The 22,186-nt window shown below is 37.1% G+C and overlaps 1 protein-coding gene across 4 annotated transcripts in view; it reads left to right on the top strand.

Moving 5' to 3' along the window:
- Positions 1-22,186, top strand: part of SYNE1 (spectrin repeat containing nuclear envelope protein 1) — a gene marked incomplete at its 5' end in the record, with an annotated part of 432,633 nt that overhangs the window by 258,118 nt on the left and 152,329 nt on the right. For 3 of the 4 annotated variants that reach the window (XM_081295717.1, XM_081295719.1, XM_081295718.1), the window contains 14 exons: positions 3,673-4,010; positions 4,207-4,351; positions 5,140-5,358; positions 6,096-6,355; positions 7,622-7,787; positions 8,310-8,462; positions 10,247-10,399; positions 10,991-11,173; positions 12,071-12,208; positions 15,318-15,503; positions 15,671-15,793; positions 16,004-16,186; positions 17,191-17,334; positions 21,156-21,350. In XM_081295717.1, the coding sequence (XP_081151843.1) occupies positions 3,673-4,010; positions 4,207-4,351; positions 5,140-5,358; positions 6,096-6,355; positions 7,622-7,787; positions 8,310-8,462; positions 10,247-10,399; positions 10,991-11,173; positions 12,071-12,208; positions 15,318-15,503; positions 15,671-15,793; positions 16,004-16,186; positions 17,191-17,334; positions 21,156-21,350 (2,586 nt within the window). Of the gene's footprint in view, positions 1-3,672; positions 4,011-4,206; positions 4,352-5,139; positions 5,359-6,095; positions 6,356-7,621; positions 7,788-8,309; positions 8,463-10,246; positions 10,400-10,990; positions 11,174-12,070; positions 12,209-15,317; positions 15,504-15,670; positions 15,794-16,003; positions 16,187-17,190; positions 17,335-21,143; positions 21,351-22,186 lie in introns of those variants that run through there. The other variant, XM_081295720.1, reaches the window with a different exon arrangement.

The raw sequence follows: 22,186 nt of genomic DNA, 5'->3' as shown, positions 1-22,186 counted from the left end.
TTTTTTTAAAATTCTGAACATGTTAGACTTTTTCCTTATCGTTGTTCTCTAAACAATACAACGTGATCACTATTCTCATGGTATTCACATTGTATCATGTATTATAAGCAATCAGAGGTGATTTAATATATATGGGAGAGTGTGCACAGGTTATGTGCAAATGTTATGCCGTTTTATGAGACTTGAGCAGTTGCAGATTTTGGTATCTTCGGATGTTCTGGAGCTAATCCCCCATAGAGACCAGGGTAAACCATATTAGGTCATAGACAAAATTAATTAACAACGAATAGTGAACAATGCCCTTTTTAAAAATTTTTAATTGATTTTTTAAAAAATAAATGACAGCAGAATGCATTGTAATTCTTATTACACATATACATCACAATTTTTCATATCTCTGGTTATATATAAAGTATGTTCACATCAATTCATGTCTTCATACATGTACTTTGGATAATGATGTCCATCACATTCCACCATCCTTGCTAATCCCCTGCCCCCTCCCTTCCCTTCCCACCCCTCTGCCCTAACTAGAGTCCATCTATTCCTCCCATGCTCCCCATCCCTACCCCACTATTAATCAGTATTCTTATATCTGAGAAAACATTTGGCATTTGTTTTTTGGGGGATTGGCTAACTTCACTTAGCATTATCTTCTCCAGCACCATCCATTTACCTGCAAATGCCATGATTTTATTCTCTTTTATTGCTGAGTAATATTCCATTGTATATACATGCCACATTTTTTTTATCCATTCATCTAATGAAGGGCATCTAGGTTGGTTCCACAGCTATTGTGAATTGTGCTGCTATAAACATTGATGTGGCTGTGCCCTAGAATGCTGTTTTTAAGTCCTTTGAGTATAGACAGAGGAAAGGGATAGCTGGGTCAAATGGTGGTTCTATTCCCAATTTTCCAAGGAATCTCCATACTGCTTTCCATATTGGCTGCACCAATTTGCAGTCCCACTAGCAATGTATGAGTGTACCTTTTTCCCCACATCCTCACCAACAGTTATTATTGTTTGTCTTCATAATAGCTGCCATTCTGACTGGAGTGAGATGATATCTTAGAGTAGTTTTGATTTGCATTTCTCTAATTTCTAGAGATGATGAACATTTTTCATATATTTGTTGATTGATTATATATCCTCTTCTGAAGTGTCTGTTTAGGTCCTTGGGCCCATTTATTGATTGGGTTATTTGGGTTTTTTTGGAGCTTAGCTTTTTGAGTTCTCTATATACCCTAGAGATTAGTGCTCTATCTGATGTGTGTGGTAAAAATTTGCTCCCAAGATGTAGGCTCTCTATTCACCTAAGTGATTGTTTTTTTTTTTTTTTTTCTGAGAAGAGTATTTTTAGTTTGAATCCCATCTATTGATTCTTGGTTTTAATTCTTGTACTACAAGAGTCTTATTCCTTAATAAATTGGGACCTAATCCCTCATGATGAAAATTAGGCCTACTTTTTCTTCTATTAGACGCAGAGTCTCTGGTTTAATTCCTAGGTCCTTGATCCATTTTGAGTTGAGTTTTGTGCATGGTGAGAGATAGGGATTTAATTTCATTTTATTGCATATGAATTTTCAATTTTTCCAGCACCATTTGTTGAAGAGGCTATCTTTTCTCCAGTGCGTGTTCTTGGCCCCTTTGTCTAATATAAGATAATTATAATTTTGTGGGTTAGTGTCCGTGTCCTCTATTCTGTACCATTGGTCTACCAGTCTGTTTTGGTGACAATACCATGCTGTTTTTGTTACTATTGCTCTGTAGTATAGTTTAAGTTCTGGTATAGTGATGCCACCTGCTTCACTCTTCCTGATAAGAATTGCTTTAACTATTCTGGGTCTCTTATTTTTTCCAGATGAATTTCATGATTGCTTTTTCTATTTCTATGAGGAATGCCATTGGGATTTTAAACAATGTGAAACCTGGCATTTCTAAACTGGTGCTGGTTGGAGAATCTCCAAATAGGGAGGGGCAGGTGGATGATGGTGTGGCCCTGGCCATGAGGCTGAGGCTGGTTTTTCTGTGTGGTGTCCTATTAGATGACCTCTGTATCCCTTCCTCAGGGAAGAGTGCTTCCCTTCCCTGTAGCACAGATGATGCAAGGCTAGAGTATCCATTAATGGCTAGACTTAGTGACAAGGAATAGCCTGTGTGGACCTTCCCAGGTTGGCCTCCTAACCCAGCTTGCTCTGGGCCTGGCAGGTTCTGTGCATTTGGGACTAAGAAGAGACATAATAGTCCCCAGAGCATTACTTCCTTTAATCCCCTGCCATTTTTTCCCTCCCATATCTGTCTTCAACCCATCAGATTCTAGATTTCAACCAAACACTTAGGTAAAGGACAACTTTCTTCAGGATAATATAGAATTGCGAATATAATATGTGCAAATGTTATGCCATTTTATGAGACTTGAGCAAGTGCAGATTTTAGTAGCCATAGACTTGGAGTAATGCCTGGGTATTAATTGCAGCTATTTGATTGGGGCAAATTAACTACTCCTTTAAGTTTCATTTTTCTTTCTGTGGAAGAGGAATAATAATTTCACCTTGTTAGTTGAATCTTCCTGCATAGTTCCTGATGGGAGGTAGCCCCTGAGGAATTTTAGCTATCAGTTACCTTTATTTTCCACATAATTAGGGTTGACACTTTAAATAGTCAAACTTCTATCTTAATATTAGGCTATAATCATCATAAACTTCATCAGGTAAAATTCTAACTTCTTTAGCCTAAGTCCATTTAGGTTTTTTTATACTTTTACCTTTCATATAATTCAAAACCATTGTTAAACATTTTTAAAAATTTTTCCTATAGTTATACAAATAGAGACAGACCTAGAGTGAAGGGTTAGAACTGAAGTTTTCATTCTTGAAAAACATCTGTCATATAAGCTTCCTTCTTTTATTGGTGATTTTTGAACCAAAATCTTAAAACTATTAAGATGTCTCTACTTCTACCATCCTGTCTTACTTACTGCCTTGGCCAAGGCCACTGAAGTTCATGCTCCCAAGAGCATTTCCAGTCCCCACTGCTAAATCTCTGCTCTGCCTACCTGTGCTTTCCTTACTTTATACATCCTCGTACTTTCTCTACCTCCTCTCTGTATTTGCTTACACAGCGTGGCTTTTGGGTCCATTCATTAATGACTGGTCAGTGTTTCCTTTCTCTCTGGCTTTGAAAGGGTCAGGCTTCCAGACTTATACTTTTCTATTTTAGTTTCTATTCAAGACTCATTTCCAGACATAGCTATTTGGTCTGGTGAATGCCAGTTTGGAAGTTTGGTGGCATCACACCTTTAACCAACTGAGACCTAACTGCACCTTGCTGAACATTCAGCCTGCCACCTGATACTAAGCAGTGTATATTTTCTTTAGAAAGCAAGGGAAATATTAGAACTAGCTGAGATACCAACACATATTTCTCTTCCATTTGTGTACTTATTTACTTTTTTATTTTAACTGCAATGATAAAATTATAACAAGAATAGCAGAAGGCAAAATAAAGAATAATAATGGATTGCACTATAAAAAAAATTCCACCAATTAATCAAGTCATTTATTCAAATGTTTGCAAACGGAAGACTAGAAAATAAATGGAAAAATGAAACTATTTCCTGCAAACATGTTGTAACTGGGAGTTGATTCTATTTGTGCTTACTGTTTTTCAGGCTACCTTGACTGAAATATATGGTCAGTGTCAAAGGTATTATCAAGTATTCCAAGCAGCTAATGACTGGCTTGAGGATGCCCAAGAAATGTTACAGCTGGCAGGCAATGGCTTAGATGTGGAGAGCGCAGAGGAGAATCTCAAGAGCCACCTGGAGTTTTTCAGCACAGAGGATCAATTCCACAGTAATCTGGAGGAGCTCCAAGGCCTGGTGGCCAAGCTGGACCCACTGATCAAGCCCACTGGCAAAGAAGATCTGGCACAGAAGATGGCTTCCCTGGAGGAGAGGAGCCAGAGGACCATCCAGGGCTCACATGCCCAGTTAGACCTCTTGCAGAGGTATTTAGAGTGGTTTTATACCGTATATTTTGACGAAGTGAATTTTCACACAGAAAATAGTAATACACTATTGACACACATTAGTGTGTAAATTTATTCTTCTCTCTTAAGTATCCTTAGCCATATTGACACCAGAGCTCTGCATAGGAATGTGTGATTTCACATTGCTTATTGATTTCTGTTGAAATCTTTCAAGATGTACAGTTCAATGGCAAGATTATCAGAAAACAAAGGAAGAGGTTATTGAATTGATGAATGATGCAGAAAAGAAATTGTCTGGGTTTTCTTTGTTGAAGACTTCTTCCAGTCATGCAGCAGAAGAAAAATTGTCAGAACACAAGGTCAGCATCTTGGTGGATTTTTTTAAAATATATCTTTCAATTATATTTACAATGAGTTTTTGTTTGTTTGTTTGTTTGTTTGTTTGTTGGTGCTGAGGATTGAACCCAGGTCCTTGTGCATGTGAGGCAAATACTCTATCGAATGAGCTGTGTCCTCAATCCCTTATAATGAGTTTTTTGACCCATGATGATTCCAGATTGTTAAATCTTCTTTTTCACTTGAGTTCCTTAAATATAATAAAGAGACAACCACATTCCATATAAGTTTTAAGCTAATAAAATGTTGCCAATATTTTTGGATTTTCATTCCAAGTGCATAGTTAAGATTTATGAAGAATTCAGAGCAATTTGCTTCTGATAAGATGTGGTGCTTAATAAATGTCACTAAATAACTTCCTATGGATAACTTAGGATAATTCAAACAAACTTTAGAAAATCATAACTGAGCCTTTCACATCTAGAGCAGCGATGTAAGGAAGACTGTAGCATACTAAAATATCCCATTCAATTTGCTTATGTTTCTGTTGCTTTTGAAAAATGGGAGAAATGTCATTTAAAGTAACAAAAAGAATTTTTTACTTAATAAATAAATAATACATAGCTCTTAAAATATCCAAGTCTAACTCAGTCGAAAATATAAATAAAAAGTAAGAGCTATTAGAGGAAAACAAAGTTAAGTGAAACATATCTATCTGCATGTAATTTTTTTTATTTCACCCAAATCCATAGAACTTAAAAAATTATGCTCTTCCCCCATTGATGTCTTTTTCTCTCACCTACTTCCCCAGGCTTTAGAGTCAGTAGTTAACTCTTTCCGTGAGAAAATTGTGGCCCTAGAGGAGAAAGCATCCCAACTGGAGAAAATTGGAAATGAGGCGAGCAAGGCCACCCTGAGCAGGTCAATGACCACTGTCTGGCAGCGGTGGACCCGCCTTCGTGCTGTGGCCCAGGACCAGGAGAAGATTCTGGAAGATGCAGTGGAGGAGTGGAGGGGCTTGAATGATAAGGTAATTTTCATTATTGATGGGTTCAAGTTAGTATTTTCCTTACCACTTGGAGTGATTTTGCTCCTTTTTGAAATAGACATTATGGAAGTAAAAAGTCGTTTTTGTGTGTGTGTTTTTCAGTGATGTGAAAACTAAATTGTGAAACAAAACACATTGTTCAATATGCAATGTAATCCCAAGTCAGGGTCAAATTATTTCAATTAGAAAGTCAAGAAGCAATTACGGTTTGAAAGGAGGACAGCTCACATTGTGCCCCATTTCCTTTCTTACCTGGCCTTGAAAAAATACATTTAAAATACCTTATCTCTGTCATAAAAATCATCAAGAAGTCAACTCATACACCAAATCCTATATTTAATGTCTTCCATCTTTTAAGCAGGGGTCAGTGTTTTAGCCTTTTTTTTTTTTTAAATAACTCAAAGTACCCATTCACGTTAATTTAAATATTGGAAAAGTTTTTCATTTGTTTGATTGTTAAAAATAAACTTTTTTCTATATTTTATATAGTCTCTGTTCCTGATATGATTTTGAGATTAAAAATTTACTCGCAGAATTAAAGAGGTGGCTTTTCTCTCACGTTAAGAAGATTGTTCTGGTTTTAATTTTCTGAAATTTAAAGTTCATGTTATTATCTTTAATGTGTTCTGATGTACTAGTGTCAAATGTGGCATTTATTGAAATTACCCTATTTCTTTCAGTTTATTTTTGAACTTTATAATATGTACATTTGTCATTAGGTTAAGAAAGCCACTGAAATGATTGATCAGCTGCAAGATAAAATGCCTGGAAGTTCACCAGAGAAAGTTTCAAAAGCAGAACTCTTGGCCCTTCTCGAACACCATGATACATGTGCACTGGAGTTGGAACAGCAGCAGCTGGCCTTGGGCACACTACAGCAGCGGGCACTGAGCATGCTCCAGGACGTAGCCATCCCCAGCCCTGGAGAAGAGCCACCCATCCTGCAAGAGATCACAGCAATGCAAGATCGGTGCCTCAAGTAATTACAAACCTGCTCTCATTCTCTGTTACTATACTTGGCCTTGACCCATAGGGTCATCTGGGGTACTTGGGTATGGATGGGAGTCAATGCCACAGTCAAGATGTGGGAATCTGTTCCCATTTTCTCCGTATTTCAATATTCAAATGCATTTCTGATCGTACTTAAAAATCCAGTGGTGAACCAAACAGGCTCATTGCCTACTTTCATGCAGTTTGCAGCCAGATAATGGAGATGAATGAAAGGAGCCATTTCAGGAAACTATGAAAAGTCTGCTAAGGGAGTAGAAAGCCCAGGCAGCTACTTTCAGAGAGAGTGCTGAGCATACTTTCTTCTAACACTCAAGACTAAGTGGTCCTGAGCTAGTCATGAGATGGGGATGATAAGTAAGAAAGCTTGGAAGGACACACGCACATTCAAGGAGCTCTTTGGGTGGTGTAGAGAGGATGGGGTGATTTAGGAGAAATAAAGCTTGACAGCTAAACAGCTGAGAGCTATTTAGAACTTGGATTTGATGAAGTTTGACAGCTCCTTGACTATATAGGGTGACAGGGAGTTAGGAGCTATGATGACACCAAAGTCCAAATATCTAATACCCATTTGCTGCAGTGAGTTTAGGAGAAAGTTAATCTTGATGATACGTAACCAGCCTGATTCAATCTTGGGCCAGGAGAAAACATGTCATTAAATAATTTAATTCCCATATTAACTAATATTATCTCATATATATACCTCTTTAAGTCATGGATGAAGTCAGGGTGATCTGACACCACTTTAAATTTTTTTTTACTGAATTTATATTAATTCAAACAAAGAATTCAAATGTGGCATTATTAATGTTAATACCTGTGAAATGTTCAATGCATGATTCTTTCCATAAAGGCTATTTCTAACAGCCACAAATATCCACTATGCACTACTTTTAAATGCTGACAATTCTGTTCCATTTGAGCAGATTTCCAAGGGGGTAAATAGTCCAAGAGTCTCCAACTGCTCTAGCTAGGGAAGTTGGTTGCCATTCAGTGCAGGGGAGAAAGCCAACTCAAGTTTCCCAGGAATAGATTACTCACTTCAGATAACACACTTTCTTCTGTCCTATGTGAACTTAAGTTCTACTGAGCATTATCTGACAGTTTCAGGGAAGTGTACTTGCAGAAAAGATACAAGGTTTCTCTCTCTCTCTCTCTCTCTTTGATAAAATGATGTCATATATGAGGTGGTTCCCTTCATAATCCACTTCTTCTTCCTTCCCCGATGTTTCTGAAGCATGCAGGAGAAAGTGAAGAATAACGGAAAACTGGTAAAGCAGGAGCTGCAGGATCGAGAAGCAATGGAAACTCAAATAAATTCTGTGAAATCCTGGGTTCAAGAAACGAAAGAATATTTAGGGAATCCAACAATAGAAGTTGATGCTCAGCTGGAAGAACTGCAGGTAGAGAAATCTGCTCATTCTGTATACTCTTCATTCTAAAAGACAGTTGGCCTCATTTTAATTAGACACCCTCGCTTACATATAATAAAATAGAGAATTTAAAACTTACGACAGGAATTATATGAAAGGCCATTAGTATGACTTTACTGGATTTTTTTTTTTTGCTTGTCTTATAAAAGGGGACAAAGTTCATATTTAGAGATTAAAAGAAAGTTTTTTTCTTATTTTTTAATATATTTTTTAATTGTAGATGGACACAATATCTTTATTTTATTTATTTATTTTATGTGGTGCTGAGGATCGAACCCAGTGACTCACACATGCTAGGCAAGTGCTCAACCACTGAGCTACAATCCCAGCCCAGTTTTTTTTCTTTTCTTTAAGGAAAGCTTGTTTTTCTTTCTCTAGTTCTAAGCTTAATCATATTCTATTGGTGAGCAATAGAGAGCCTTGTCTCTATACCCATAATGATAACGTCTTTACCAGACTCCCAGAAATTTCTTATTTCAATCTTTTATTCAGACCCTCTTGACAGAAGCCACAAATCACAGGCAGAATATTGAGAAAATGGCTGAAGAACAGAAGGAGAAGTACTTGGGTCTTTACACAATCCTGCCTTCTGAAATCTCTCTGCAGTTAGCTGAAGTCGCACTGGACCTAAAGATCTATGAGCAGGTACATTTGCCATCAAGGAAGACGGGCTTTCTATTCTTCTATGGGTCAGTCCTTTTGTATGAGAGTTAATGATTTTCTTCTTAGAAACAGAATTAAATAATAGATTACTATACAACAATAATACCAAATTAGAAGTCTTACTCACAGGCAAGAACCACATTAGATGATCATAAATATGAATAACAATGTTACACTATTAAAGAAAATTTATCTGTTTCCCCTCAGTTTTGAAACAATGCTTAAAAAAACAACAAAAAAAAAGGTGTACTACATGTGTTTAAAAGTATTTATTGAATACCTCCAGTGAGCCAGGAACTCTTTAGTTGTAGATTTAGTTCAGCAAGATGTAGGTAAAGACATTTGAAGGAAGAAACAATCAAGGTTAAAAAAAAAGAAAAAAGAAAAAGAAAATGGAACACATGCTGGTGGATGTGTGCTGTAAAAGGAGGGGCTTCAGTTTGGTCCTAACTTCCAAACAATTGAGGAAAGAATGGCAAGACACATCCATGTATACAAATTTTAAAATAATTTTTTACAAAGAAAGACATAGTCTTTTCTGGTACTGAGACCAAAGGGAGGTTTCTATCTTTGGTCTCACAAAGAGCACACTCTTTCATGTCATGGAAAGTGCCTCATGTAACGTTTGTGTGAAAATAAAATGGATTTTTAAGAGTGTCTTAATGATTGAATACTAAAGTCACTAAGGTTTAGTTGAAACCATTCTCCGTGAAACAGAAAGAAAATATACAGTAAATCTAAACTGTTGCAAGAAGTGAAAATACACAGCACAAAATTCAATCTTAAGAGGCACAGTATTTTAAAAATCTCATCAAAATCCAATGCTACTGCATCATGATTTTGATCTACACTAATACATACTATTTTCTATTTGAATATTTATTTGGCCTATTGGATTTCTTAGACATTGGAAGGTCTATTGGGAAAGATGACTTGGCTGGTTCGTATCTTTTTAAAATATTCAAATTTTTCCTTTCCTCTGGCTCCATTTATCTATAATAGTTATTAATATACCTTCCTGATACTTCATCACTCAAATAAAAACTAAGTATGCTAACATGTACTCTTTAGGTGATGTGTTTCTTCTCTAAAAAACAGGTTTTATTAAGGCCTTTTATGTGGGAGACATTCTCCTTTTTACCATCTTCTTTTCAGTGTTTTATTCTAAGCAAATATAGAATATTTTTTATCAAATCCAATGAGATCCATTAGAAATTTGTAATGTTAATTTGTCTCTTCACCTTCCTTTCCTTTGAACATACCTTTATACTACACTATGTGGATATAATTGGGAATTTAAGAAAAGAGATCATTACCAGAACCTTCTGAAACAAATTTGTTATTTTGAAACAAATCTCTGTGCCTCCCCCTATTCAGAAGGGTTTTTCTATTTTATAAAGAAAAATACTCAGAGAAGGTTGTGGGCCCAAAGTACCAAAGTTAGTAAGTGGATTAGATATGATTCAGCAGTCCACACAGCCATCCATAATGAGTGTTTTGTAAATATTTAGTCAATGAATCACAGCACATGCATTGATTATCTTCTTGCTGCAACAGCAGGAGTGTAGTAAATGCAAGAAGATAGTGGGAAGTGTGGTCTACTTGAAATCCAGGGGAGCTTGCAACTAACTGCTTTGACTAAGTGTGTCTAGGTCAGAGTAGCACTGTCCACCTGAAATGTCCCTAGTCAACATCATTTGAGAATTTTAGTATCTATTATTACATTTTAACTATGGTTAGTTTTGCTGTTCTCATTGGTTACTTAGATCCAAAACAAAGTGAAAGAAGTTGAACAGAGTAAGGCCATGAGCCAGGAATATGGCCGGCAAATTCAGAAGATAGCCAAGGATCTCACAACTATTCTAACGAAGCTGAAAGCAAAAACTGAAAATTTAGCTCAAGCTAAAGCTGACCAAAAGGTAAGGAGGAAGGAGAAGCGGAAATATAAAGAGTTCTACTGAATAAATTAAATAGATTTTTGGAGCCAGTTTTATTTGTCAATATGGAAAAAAATTCAATAAACTTCACTAAAACCTAATAGTAAAAGTAAATAGTAAAGATATTTTATACATGTAATAACATAAATCTACTTACATAATTTATCTCTGTAATTGGGCTTATTAATAAGTAAACACATGTGTGTGTATGAGAGAGAAGGTTACCAAAGATTAAATGACAATTTAGGAATACAGGTTTGCAAATTCCAAAGCGAATTAAACTATTTTCGGTAGTTGATTCTGTGTCTGCACCCTGTTGATGAGTTAAGTCACTCCAATCCATTTGGGTGGGGCAGAAGGAAAATGTTACCCCTCTCACTCAGGAAATAAACACCAGGATTACAACATATCCTGATCCACCTTTCCCACCCAAGAAACAGAAAAGAGTAGATTGCAGTCGAATTATTACTTATAATATTTGGCTTTAAAAAAATATTTAAAATATTCTTCTGATCTTAAAAATTCTTAAGAATCTTATTTTCTCTAATAATCTTTCATTTTGATTTCATTGAGGTGCTGGGAGAGGAACTGGATGGCTGTAATTTGAAGTTAATTGAATTAGATGCAGCAGTACAGAAGTTCTCGGAACAGAACAGCCAACTGGGCAAGCCATTGGTCAACAAGATAGGAAAGCTGACTGAACTCCACCAGCAGACCCTCAGGCAGGCTGAAAATCGGTTCTCCAAGCTCAACCAGGTATGTTTTCCAAGCCAGTAATTGAAATGCTCTAAGACAGAAACTTCGGTCATCTGCCTTTCTCTTTGAAAATAAATGAAAAGGTAATATTGGCAAGGATGCAAGATGAAGTTTATTTCATACCATGCCTCTGTTCCAAGGTTTTATAGGTAAACCCATGTTTAGTTCATATCAAACCATATTTTACATTCACTGTCACAGGTAGTCATATAAATGGATTTGGGGGGCAAATATTTTGCAAATTGGAGAAATACTTAACAAAATGAATACATTATCCATTAGCAAGTTTTATAAAGTTAGTTTGGGACAAAATTCATTGATCTTAAAATATATATATTTATAATAAAATATATGTAATATATATAATATATTCATTTATTTTGTGTGTTCACTTTTACTTAATAGAGTCAGATAGCATATCCATCTAATTTATTGATGGTAGATTGCAAATCAATTAAGCATTATTTCTATAATCAGGGTCAGGTTAAAAACAGGACTTGGTACCCAATGAATTGTAATATTAGGGTTTAGCATGCTGTCATTCCCATCTGTCACCTCCTTATACAGTGAGATGTGGAAAAGGGATAGAAAGGATCTAGAACAAGTGAGATGAGGATGGAGAATAAGGAAAATAAAAAACATCCCAACATATGAAGGATTTAGATTGTATTCTGAGGACTCTGGGAAACCTTTGACAGATTTTTCACAGGAAAGTGATTTTTCATGATCCCTTAAAAGTGATTTTTCATGATCCCTTTCAATCTCATAGAAAAAAAAAAAACAACCCTAAAATTGTTAACCTCCAGGGCTGTTGTATCCAAAGAGACAGATCAAAGGTTGATGTCTAGCTCAAGAGGTGAGTTTACATTTGTTATCTGGATGTTAATGATTTTTCAGGCAGCATCACATTTAGAAGAATACAATGAAATGCTTGAATTAATTTTGAAATGGATTGAGAAAGCTAAAGACTTGGTACATGGAAATATTGCATGGAATTCTGCAAATCAGCTTCGGGAACAGTACATTTTGCATCAGGTAATTTTAGGAAAAAGTTTTCAAATAGTAATAAAGAGCAATCTGACTTAACTAGCAAGATTGGCATGAAATATAGAAAGCTGTGATATAAAATTATGGTAGGTACCAGATAAAGAATGACAAGTGTTCAGGTTTGACAGAAAGTAGCTACCTGTGAGATTTCATTAGACTGTATAAGTAAATATTCTCTGTTTTCCCAAGATCTCCCTTTCCCCAAGACCGAAAACAATCAGCCTTAAAGAACTCCTTTTTTGCAGCTTCATTGAAAAAATTATATGCAGGGAAATTCTTCCTCGTGAAGAGATAGAGTAGAGTATGGAAAGATTATAAATGCCATAGTCAAACTGAGGGGAACCAAGCTCTTCTGTTTGGGACTGTGTGATTATTTTGAGCAAAATACTTTGCCTCTGTTAATTCTGTCTTTTCACCTACACTGTGGGGATGTAGATAATATTCATATGTCAGACTTGAGGACCAAATAGTTTAACATACCTGCCAGCACCTGGTCCTCAACCTGGCTGTACAGGTGTCTGTAGGAGTTTTCACACCTTCTTCCTCTCACTCTCTGCCAAGTCTCAGTCATCTGACTTTCCTTAGAAGTCAAGGTCAGCTGGGAACAAATCATGAGTCTAATCACATGGCCGTATTACTTCATTTCCTCTCAAGTTATGTGACAAAAATATTCCTTCTCTTTTGGTGTTATTATTCAGGAAATTACTTCATCCTTAAGCTTGAGTTAGATATAGATACCTAGTAGGTTAACAATCTTGCAACAAAATATAGACTAACCGAGGTTACACAGATATCCTCAAGAATTCTAGAATTTCTCTTGTGTCTTTTAAATTAGTCTCCTTTTGTTTTCCATTTGTCATTTGTCATTTACTGGAATGCTTTATCAGGTCCTAGTTTTTTCCCTGTGTTCACAATCTTGTTTCTCAATCTTACATTCTCTTCCCAAGCTGTTCTCCTTAACTACATCATTGTTCTGTAAGATATGCTTAGATGTTAACAGATAAGACTTAAGTTAAAATTCAGTCATTAACGATGAAAATACATGTGAAGCACTGTATAAGTAGCTGTAATTCCAGCTACTCATGAGTCTGAGACAGGAGGCTCAGAAACTGAAGGCCAGCCTTGGCAATTAATCAAGACCATGTCTCAAAGTAAAATAAAAAGTGCTAGACATGTAGCTCAGTGATAGAGAACTTGCCTAGCAAGTGCCAGGACTTGGGTTCAATCCCCAGCAATGAAAGACAAAAAAAGAAAAAAAAAAAAAGAAATATTCAACTTCTTCAGAAATCTAGAAATGCAAGTTTAAGCAGAAAAGAAGGGAGAGAATTTTAATTAACAGTATTTTTTCAAAGTTTATACTTAAGGAAGTAAGAGCTTTCAAACACTGTTGGTAATCTGGTAAAAATCATTTTGAAAACAATTAGTAAAATATATGATGATCACCCAAAATGTCACTACTCTGACCTACTGATTAGGTCAGAGTAGTGACATTTATTCTTGGACTTATTTCTAAGGCTGGAATCCAAAATGTAGAAAATTTTTGTGCAGTATTAATAACTGTAATGGAATCTAAAGAACACTTAACTGTCAAACAACATTTCTGAATAAACATTTGCATACAATATAATATAATGCGATCTTTGAAGAGATCATGAGTTTTTTTTTTTTAATTTCCTACACTCATTCATTCTTTTATTTTATTTTTTAATTCAACAAGGACTCAGAAAGTCCTTTCCCAATCTAAGAATTCTGGTAGGCATTTGGAATACAAAGAACATTCCTGTCCCTCCTTCCATGGAGTTTGTCAGTGAGAGGAGGGGACAGAAAGTAGATCATCACAACTCAGCTTGGTAACTGCAGAGAGGGGACTCAGGGTGCCTGAGGGGCCTGCAGGAGGTGCTCAGGCCAGACTGCCTGGCTGAGCAGGACATGTTTGAAGTGACACTGGCCATCCACACCCTGCTTGTGAAATGTGTTTTCCACAGAAACACATTGTCTTGCTCTAATCCCTGCAGTCAGAGTGAAAGGTGCTCTTTTTTTAGTGCAGAAGAACTGGAAAGAAGAGAGATAAGAAAAGCACAGATAATGAAAAGCCTGTTAAGAATTTGGACTCCCTTCTAGTCACTCCCAAGCCTTTGACAGGTTTTCTGTCTGCAAGGGAGGGGTTCAGGCTTGTTGAACCTGTGGAGAACAGTATTGGGTGAAAGGAATGATTGAAAATTATTGGTACATTGTGATTTTAACTGACTAAAAATACGTATGCCCACATGGACCAGCAGTTCTCTCTTAACATTATCTCTGGGCTGTGAGATGATAGGATATTTTGTTTTCGTCCTTACAGTATCAATATTTTTCAAGCTTTGTTTTTTAATAATACATATGTCTACATTCATTGTGGGAAGAAAACATACTTCATTTTTTTTAAATGGAACCTAGCCCCTAACAGTGATACCCCCTCCCCATTCCTGCTGTGACTTCACATTCTGTACTCATCCACCCCTGTGCCTCCACATATGCTGTTCTCTCACTGTGAAAGGCCTCTCCCTTCCTCCTTCTTTCAAAACATGCTATCTTTCTGACCTAGATCAAACATCACTCTTCCGTCACTCTTCCGTGGGGCCTTCTCCCAACCTTCCAGCAAGTTGCAGCACATCTCACCTGAGGCATCTCTCAACATTTGGTCTCTCTCACTCTACTTCTCATATATTGCATATTTGTATGCATATATGTATGTGCATGAAATATCCATTTGTACTATTGTTAGTCCCAATAGATGACACCATCCTGGATGATGAGTGCCTCTTGATATTTCAAGTCCACTTTTATCTTGTCTCACTTAACACAGGTGCTCAGAGTTTTCATTTGTAATGTTCTTGTCTTGTTTTCAAGTCTTTGGGCAATATGCATCCAGAATTTATCTGTAGAATGTGAATGCTACTGCACAGTAGCTGTGTAGTGAGAAACACACAGTGCTGCCTGCAGGTAGCATAAATTTCCACTTAGTTCTCCTTACTCCTTCCCATACCGCACCATGTCAGTCACTGACCCTCTGCCTGCCTACCTGCCAATGGTCATAAATATTGTCAATTCACTCTAGACCCTGCTAGAAGAGTCTGACGAAATTTACACTGATCTGGAAGCAATGACGGAGAAATTGCAGTACCTCTCTAGTGTATACTGTACAGAAAAGATGTCTCAACAAGTGGTGGAACTGGGACGGGAGACTGAGGAGTTGCGGCAGATGATCAAAATTCGAATGCAGAACCTCCAAGATGCAGCCAAGGTAAAAACAAAAAAAATAAAAAAATAAATAGAAAAAAAATCTATCACTAAGAAATGGTATTTCCACTGTGGAAAGAGGGTGATGTTGTTTCTTGACTATGATGTTATTTTTAGGAATTTGGTCTGTAAGTGCAATAGACTGGTATTTAAATGGATTTTACTCTCCAGGATATGAAAAAATTTGAAGTGGAGCTGAAAAACTTACAAGCTGCTTTGGAACAAGCCCAGACCACCCTAACTTCTCCAGAAGTTGGGCGTTTGAGTCTCAAGGAACAACTGTCTCATCGACAGGTAAGCAAAAATACTTCAGGGCCAGTGGGCGAGGACCTATATTTTAAAAAGAGCCAGGCAAACTACTTTCTAAATTCAGTTATGGTCTTAGCACTAGATGCATTATTTGAAAACATACACATTTATAACTTGTGTCTAGAATTCAGTTCGTGTCTTTTGCTTATGCACTAAATGATGGGAACATTAAATTTCTGAACTATGACTTTTCAGCATTTGCTGTCTGAGATGGAGTCACTAAAACCGAAGGTGCAAGCTGTGCAGCTCTGCCAAAGCGCTCTCCGGATCCCCGAGGACGTGGTGGCCAGCCTACCACTCTGCCAAGCTGCTCTGCGCTTGCAGGAGGAGGCGAGCCGGCTGCAGCACACAGCCATCCAGCAGTGCAACATCATGCAGGCAGGTGCAGCTGTGCCCCCAGGCTCCACGGTGGTGCCCACGCCCACAGAGCCAACACGGATGAGTCATGGGCTGCTTTTCTTAGCATTGTGTGGGTTCAGCCATCCAAACACATCCAGAATGTTAAATTTGACAGACTGTTTTGATTATATAAAACAAGGAGATTAAACTGCTATTATTTGGATCACCCACAAAAGCCTGAGAAGGCACTGTAAAAATATCTTTGGGTGAAAATCATCTTTTGAGGCTATTTTAAATAAAGAACAACTTGTGTAGGTTAATTTTGTATGCAATGATATAGTTTTTGGCTTTTATTCACCTGAGAATCACCCAGAACCAGGAATATGGACTTACTGTTATCATATGCTGTAGAATTTTTTCATATTTCAGTTTATTGATTCATTAAATTCATTTTCTTGCTTAAGAAGCACACCCAAGCATTAACTCTTAATCTCTTCACCTAATAAGAAAAATAGCATTTTCCACCATAAAAAGGACATTAATTGCATAAATAGCCTCTCATTAAAATCTCTAGTGGTCCATTTGATCAGCTATCCTTGCTCCTTATACTACTTTGTAATTCCTTAGACATTCAATTCCTGAGATTAGAAGTCATGCATAATTCATATTTTAATTCCCTACTGCAACCTTTAGCTGAGTGTCTTTCTTACTTGTTATTCAGTATTTCTCAGATGGAGAAATGAAACAATTCCATTTTACATGCTGCTTCTACCTTCTCACCATTACTTTTAATCTTCAGGAAAACGTGAAAAGAAAAAAAATTCTGATTAATCAACTGTTTTTATTCCATTCATAGTTCGATTACAATATTTTAGAGGAAAAAAAATTTGAAAATATCTGAGAATTTGGACCATCTAGGGATTCCCTAGAAACACAAGGAGACAGAAGTCAACACTATCATCTGCAGACAGTGGTACAGTCACTTACTCAATTATTAATAGAGAAAGAAAACCATTTGTTGGTTATTTTTTTCCTTTCTAAAGGAGGCTGTTGTGCAGTATGAGCAATATGAGCAAGAAATGAAGCATCTCCAGCAACTGATAGAAGAAGCGCACGGAGAGATTGAGGACAAACCCGTGGCCACCAGCAACATCCAGGAGCTGCAAGCCCAGATTTCTCAGCATGAGGTGAGATGGAAGTGGTGGCCAAACACCAAGGGGCGGACACTGGCTTGATTGGGGACTAGAAGAGAATGCTTTTTTTTTTTTTTTTGTCCTGCACACAATGTGTCAGTTCCTGGGCAGCCGCTTTGGCTGTCTTTGCATTTTGAGTGCAGTTTTTGCTGACCCAGTAACACAAGTCTGCCCCTTGAGTCCACAGCCTCTGTGTTGTTCATGTCAGTTATTGACCAGGACACACTATCTCCTGCACCCAAAACAGTTAATACAAGTTAATACACTAAATATTTATATCTGAAAACACAGTCTGCTTCTGATTTTAAAGCCCACAAGAAACAACAATGCAAATGCTTTGCTGCATTGTTCACCCTTAAAAAAAAAAAGTATTTCATATTAAAAAAGAAAATTGTTTGCCCTTTAAAATATCAGCCATTTCAGTTCCTTTCACTAAAATCAGAAAATCGTCTATGTCATTCGTTTTGCTAATTTTTAGATGGGGCCAGTCAGCCTTTTCTCCATTTTCAAATACACCTCCTTTTTGTCCTTCAGCATCGTGAAGATCTTAGGCCCTGAACCCTCTTCATGCAGACCTCAGAGATTCTAGCCCTACAGTGATTGAGGCATTATACTTAGCAGTGCATTTCCTTTCCTGGCCAGTTAACTTCTATATGGGTCAAGTTCACTCTTTCTCTTGGGGGCTGGTTCTTAGCACCATGAATTTGGGTGACTTATTTCTCTGTGCCTAAGACATTTTATCCTTCTGTCTGCTCTATCTTAACTTTGCCATAAGAACAACAGTTTTAACAAACCAAATATCATAGTAAGATTTTCAGAAGATTCAAATGTTGCCTCTTAAACTTGGAAAATCTTTCCATGCCCATTCCTAAATGTGATATTTAAATTTCTTGATACTCATAGTATACCAATCACTTATATTTATATATGATTTTCCAAAATAACTTAAATAAATATCCCACCTATATTTGCTTCTACAACTGTAGACTTCTTCTGTGTTTCTCTTAAGCATTGGTTAAAAGAAAACATACAAATTCTTGAGCCTATTTATCTATCTATCTATCTAGCCTATCTATTCCTATCTCATAAGATGCAAAATTGGGTTACAATAGCTATTTTAATATGATCCTGAAAATATTTTTTATGCCTTGTCTTGGAATAATAATTGCTATTATTACTAAAGATTTTTTTGTTTTATATTTTCAAAAACAACTTAAAATTTTTACATCTTTAAAAAAAAAAAAGATTAACTCTGTGAGGATTGGCTTCTTTAAAAACCTTTTTACCAATAAGAAAGCTTTTTATTCATTGAAACCAGACTCAAACCCAGTATCTTTGGCTACAAATTCCATGACTTTTTCACTGTAGCAGAAACTATATAGTCTACGAATTGCAAAAGAAAAACGATGATGTCACAGGAAAGTCAATGACTTGCCCAAGGCTACAGAGTGAGCTCTCCACAGTCAACACAGACCATGTCCTCCTGGCTCCCCGCCCAGGAGCCAGTTCATCTTGTCACACTTTCTCCTCACAAGTCTAAATATTCATGTGGATATTTGCCAGTTTTGTGATTGGGAACACATTTATAAAGATGCTTTATACATTGTTTCATGAAAATAATGAGGTTTTATACCGGAACCTATGTGAAGTTCATAGAATGTATAAAATAAACACAGGAAGGAAAGTGCTAAATGGAGAAAGGTCAGGTGATGATAATGTCAACATTGGGACCAGGATTTGTTTTCTTGGGTTCTATGTCTGCTTTTAATTGAATTTCAATCTAAAGGTGAATCTGCTTTACATATGGAAAACTTCCTTCAACCCCCCAAAATACCTAGATTGATTCACCTTTAAGGAATTCACATTTTATTTTATATAGTTTTTCAGAGGTTGCATTTGGTTTGAAAAGGATGATCCTGACACTTTTAAATCAAGAGAGAATACTCATCTTGTTCTCTCCACCTAGCACAGAAGGTTTGGTCGAGTCCTGAACACAGAGATCTACTGTCCTTTGCAGGCCACCATACCTGAAATCCCCACTTTTGTAATCTTTCCAAAAATACCTAGTGCAAATTAAGAATGGATGACACATTAACATTTTAGGACTCTATTTTATTTAAGCAAATTTTCCATAGCATGAATATCCAACCCACAAAAGTCATATGATCCAAGCAGGTTTTTCCTTAAGGAAGAAAGTTCTAGAACCACATGGGTCGACTGTGAAACAGATTCTCGAAATGTTAGTAAATCAAACTCATTGGAAGCAGTGACCAGAGCTGCATTTTTAACAAATAACCCACCTGAGGTTTATCTAAAATACAGCTGATATTTCACCTTAGAAAACAAGCACTTGCTCTCAGCATGTGCACACCTGACTAGCCAGAGTACTGCAGTATAGAGCTTGACCAGCCATGTGGGCACTACGTGGGTAAGGGATGAGACTAACTTTGTCTACTTCATAATTTTCCTTACATTCACCATCATGGGGCAAGCCATTATAAGCTCAGTATTCAGTAAGCTGGAAGATATCTCTTCTAGGTGCATATTACCTAGTAATAATATGTATCATTTACTGGGTACCCATGTGCAAGCCACAAGACTAGATGTAGTAAATAGCTATTTAATCATGAATTTTAAAATGTATATTAGGTTTAATTATCTGCAGCCACTAAAGTAATGATTTCTATTTTTTAAACTCTTGTTTTAAAAATTCCTACACTGCACTGTAAAAAGTCAAGAAGACAGTCATTGACTGAGTTCTGCTGGACTTGTTCTCCCTCTACTCTGTTTTGGTCAGGAAGAGAGAAACAGAACAACAGCAATAACAAAATGTTGCATGTGTGTGTGCAACAGATACTCATATCTATGAATGAACTTATATGTGTACAAACACTACCATTTGAAGAGGTTGATGTTTATTATTATGGAATGTTTTCCATGCGAAACACTAAAAGTTTCTCAAAGGAACCAAATAAAAGGAAGAAAAAGAATAAGCAGCAAAGTATTGTTTTAATATGTAGAATTACCATGCTCCTAAAATGGATGTGGATTACCTCTTTAAGAGCTATGTCCTATATCCAGCATATTATTCCAAAAAGCTCTTAATAAATAAGCTGTTAGTAGAAGAAACCTGTATCTCTCATAATTTCTTTTTCAAAAACAGATGAAAGTAAAAGTCATTAAGTTAGAACAGCACTTTAAATCTAGTTTGAAGCATCAGAAACATTTGAGGCTTGGTGGAGTGAGAGAAAATGTAACACACGAACTAAACTGCAAATTTCAATCTGCATAAATATCCATGTAATATCCTTCTTATCTAGAGGCAAAATAACTCCCTGTGGCCCCAGGAAGAAATTGGCAGTTAACTTGGTGATTCTATCATTGCCATTTCTGTTGGACGTGCTCAGTGGATGGCAAAAGCTGAGCATTGCTTTTTTTTTTTTTTTTTTGTAGTTATATTCATCACATGACCTAATTTCCATGGCATGAACCATCTGGTAAATTTTAGATGCTTTAGGCATTTTGAAGAAAGTTTCCGGTTCCCAAGGTGGGGAGTTCCTGATTGCACAGGGAGCGCCTCTCAGGAAAGCCCTTCCCCTGCAGCCGGCTCCCTGCGTCTTGCGGGTGCTGCGGGGCGGCGCCGTGGCCGCGGTGGGGCTCGGCGGGGAGATGCAGGCGGCTGCTGCTGCCACAGTCCACATCCTGCCTCGCAGGCTCTGCCATCCCATTGGCCGGCGCTGCAGGAAGATGAACGCCACTGCTTGTGTCTCCTTTTGATGCTGCTCTGACAACACCGGGGGGAAATGTTTTCTCAGGAGCTGGCGCAGAAAATCAAGGGCTACCAGGAGCAGATCGCCTCGTTGAATTCCAAGTGCAAGATGCTGACGATGAAAGCCAAGCACGCCACCATGCTGCTGACGGTGACCGAGGTGGAGGGGCTGGCGGAAGGCACCGAGGACCTAGACGGGGAGCTCCTCCCCGCCTCTTCGACCCACCCTTCTGTGGTCATGGTAAGGATCGGGTCAGTCCCCACCGGCTTTTCCCTTTGGAGGGGAGCCTAGGTGCTGTTCCCAGAGCATTCCCAGGGCTTATTTTAGGGATCAGCTTTAGATCTTGCAGATTCCAATTAAGGAGCAGTTTCCTTAACTCCCTTTTGACTACAGTTGGGCCTGAGCCAGTCTTTGACACTGTCAACAGTGCCTGTTGAAATGAAACTATTTGCTTGAGGCTGCTGAATTACTTCACCTGTCCAAGATCTGCCCTGCATTTATTTACAATTGAGCAATACTACGGAGAGGCTCTGAGCTTTATTTTTAAAAAAAGAAAAAAGAAAAATCCTCTGTATAGTGTTCTGATGTCCTGAAGGATAGGAAAAATAAGACATGTATTTTTAATGATGTTCTCCAAGCTAACTAGTTGATTAGATATGTGCATATATTTGTTGTATAAATTTAGATGAGAAATTATTATGAGAAAAAGAAGAAATTTCAATGTTTAGCTTTGAATTAAAAGAAATACTCCATTAATCTCTATTTTGTATCATGATATTCCCATGCACTTTGCATTCATCTAAAATGCATTGACTGTTTTGGTAATGTCAGTGTTTTATGGTGCTGTATATTTCCCCTCCTATGTAATGTATAAACATACATGAGTCCATTTAGCAATATGCTACTTTGGATGCATTTATCTCCCTAGGACATTTGGAACGTGAGTTGTCATGAAAGGCCCTTTTCTCGTTTGTAGGACTTGTGATTTTTTCAAGTCTTTTATAAAGACAAATTTTTTAAAAAATTAAGTTTTTAATTAGCAAAACTCTTGAATGTGGTACACATCTTTCATTCCT

The sequence above is a fragment of the Spermophilus citellus genome, assembly GCF_964194105.1.
Source record: "Spermophilus citellus genome assembly, chromosome: 5".
NCBI classification, from domain to species: domain Eukaryota; kingdom Metazoa; phylum Chordata; class Mammalia; order Rodentia; family Sciuridae; genus Spermophilus; species Spermophilus citellus.
Note: the sequence above shows the minus strand (reverse complement) of the source record. Positions and strands in the feature narration are given on the sequence as shown.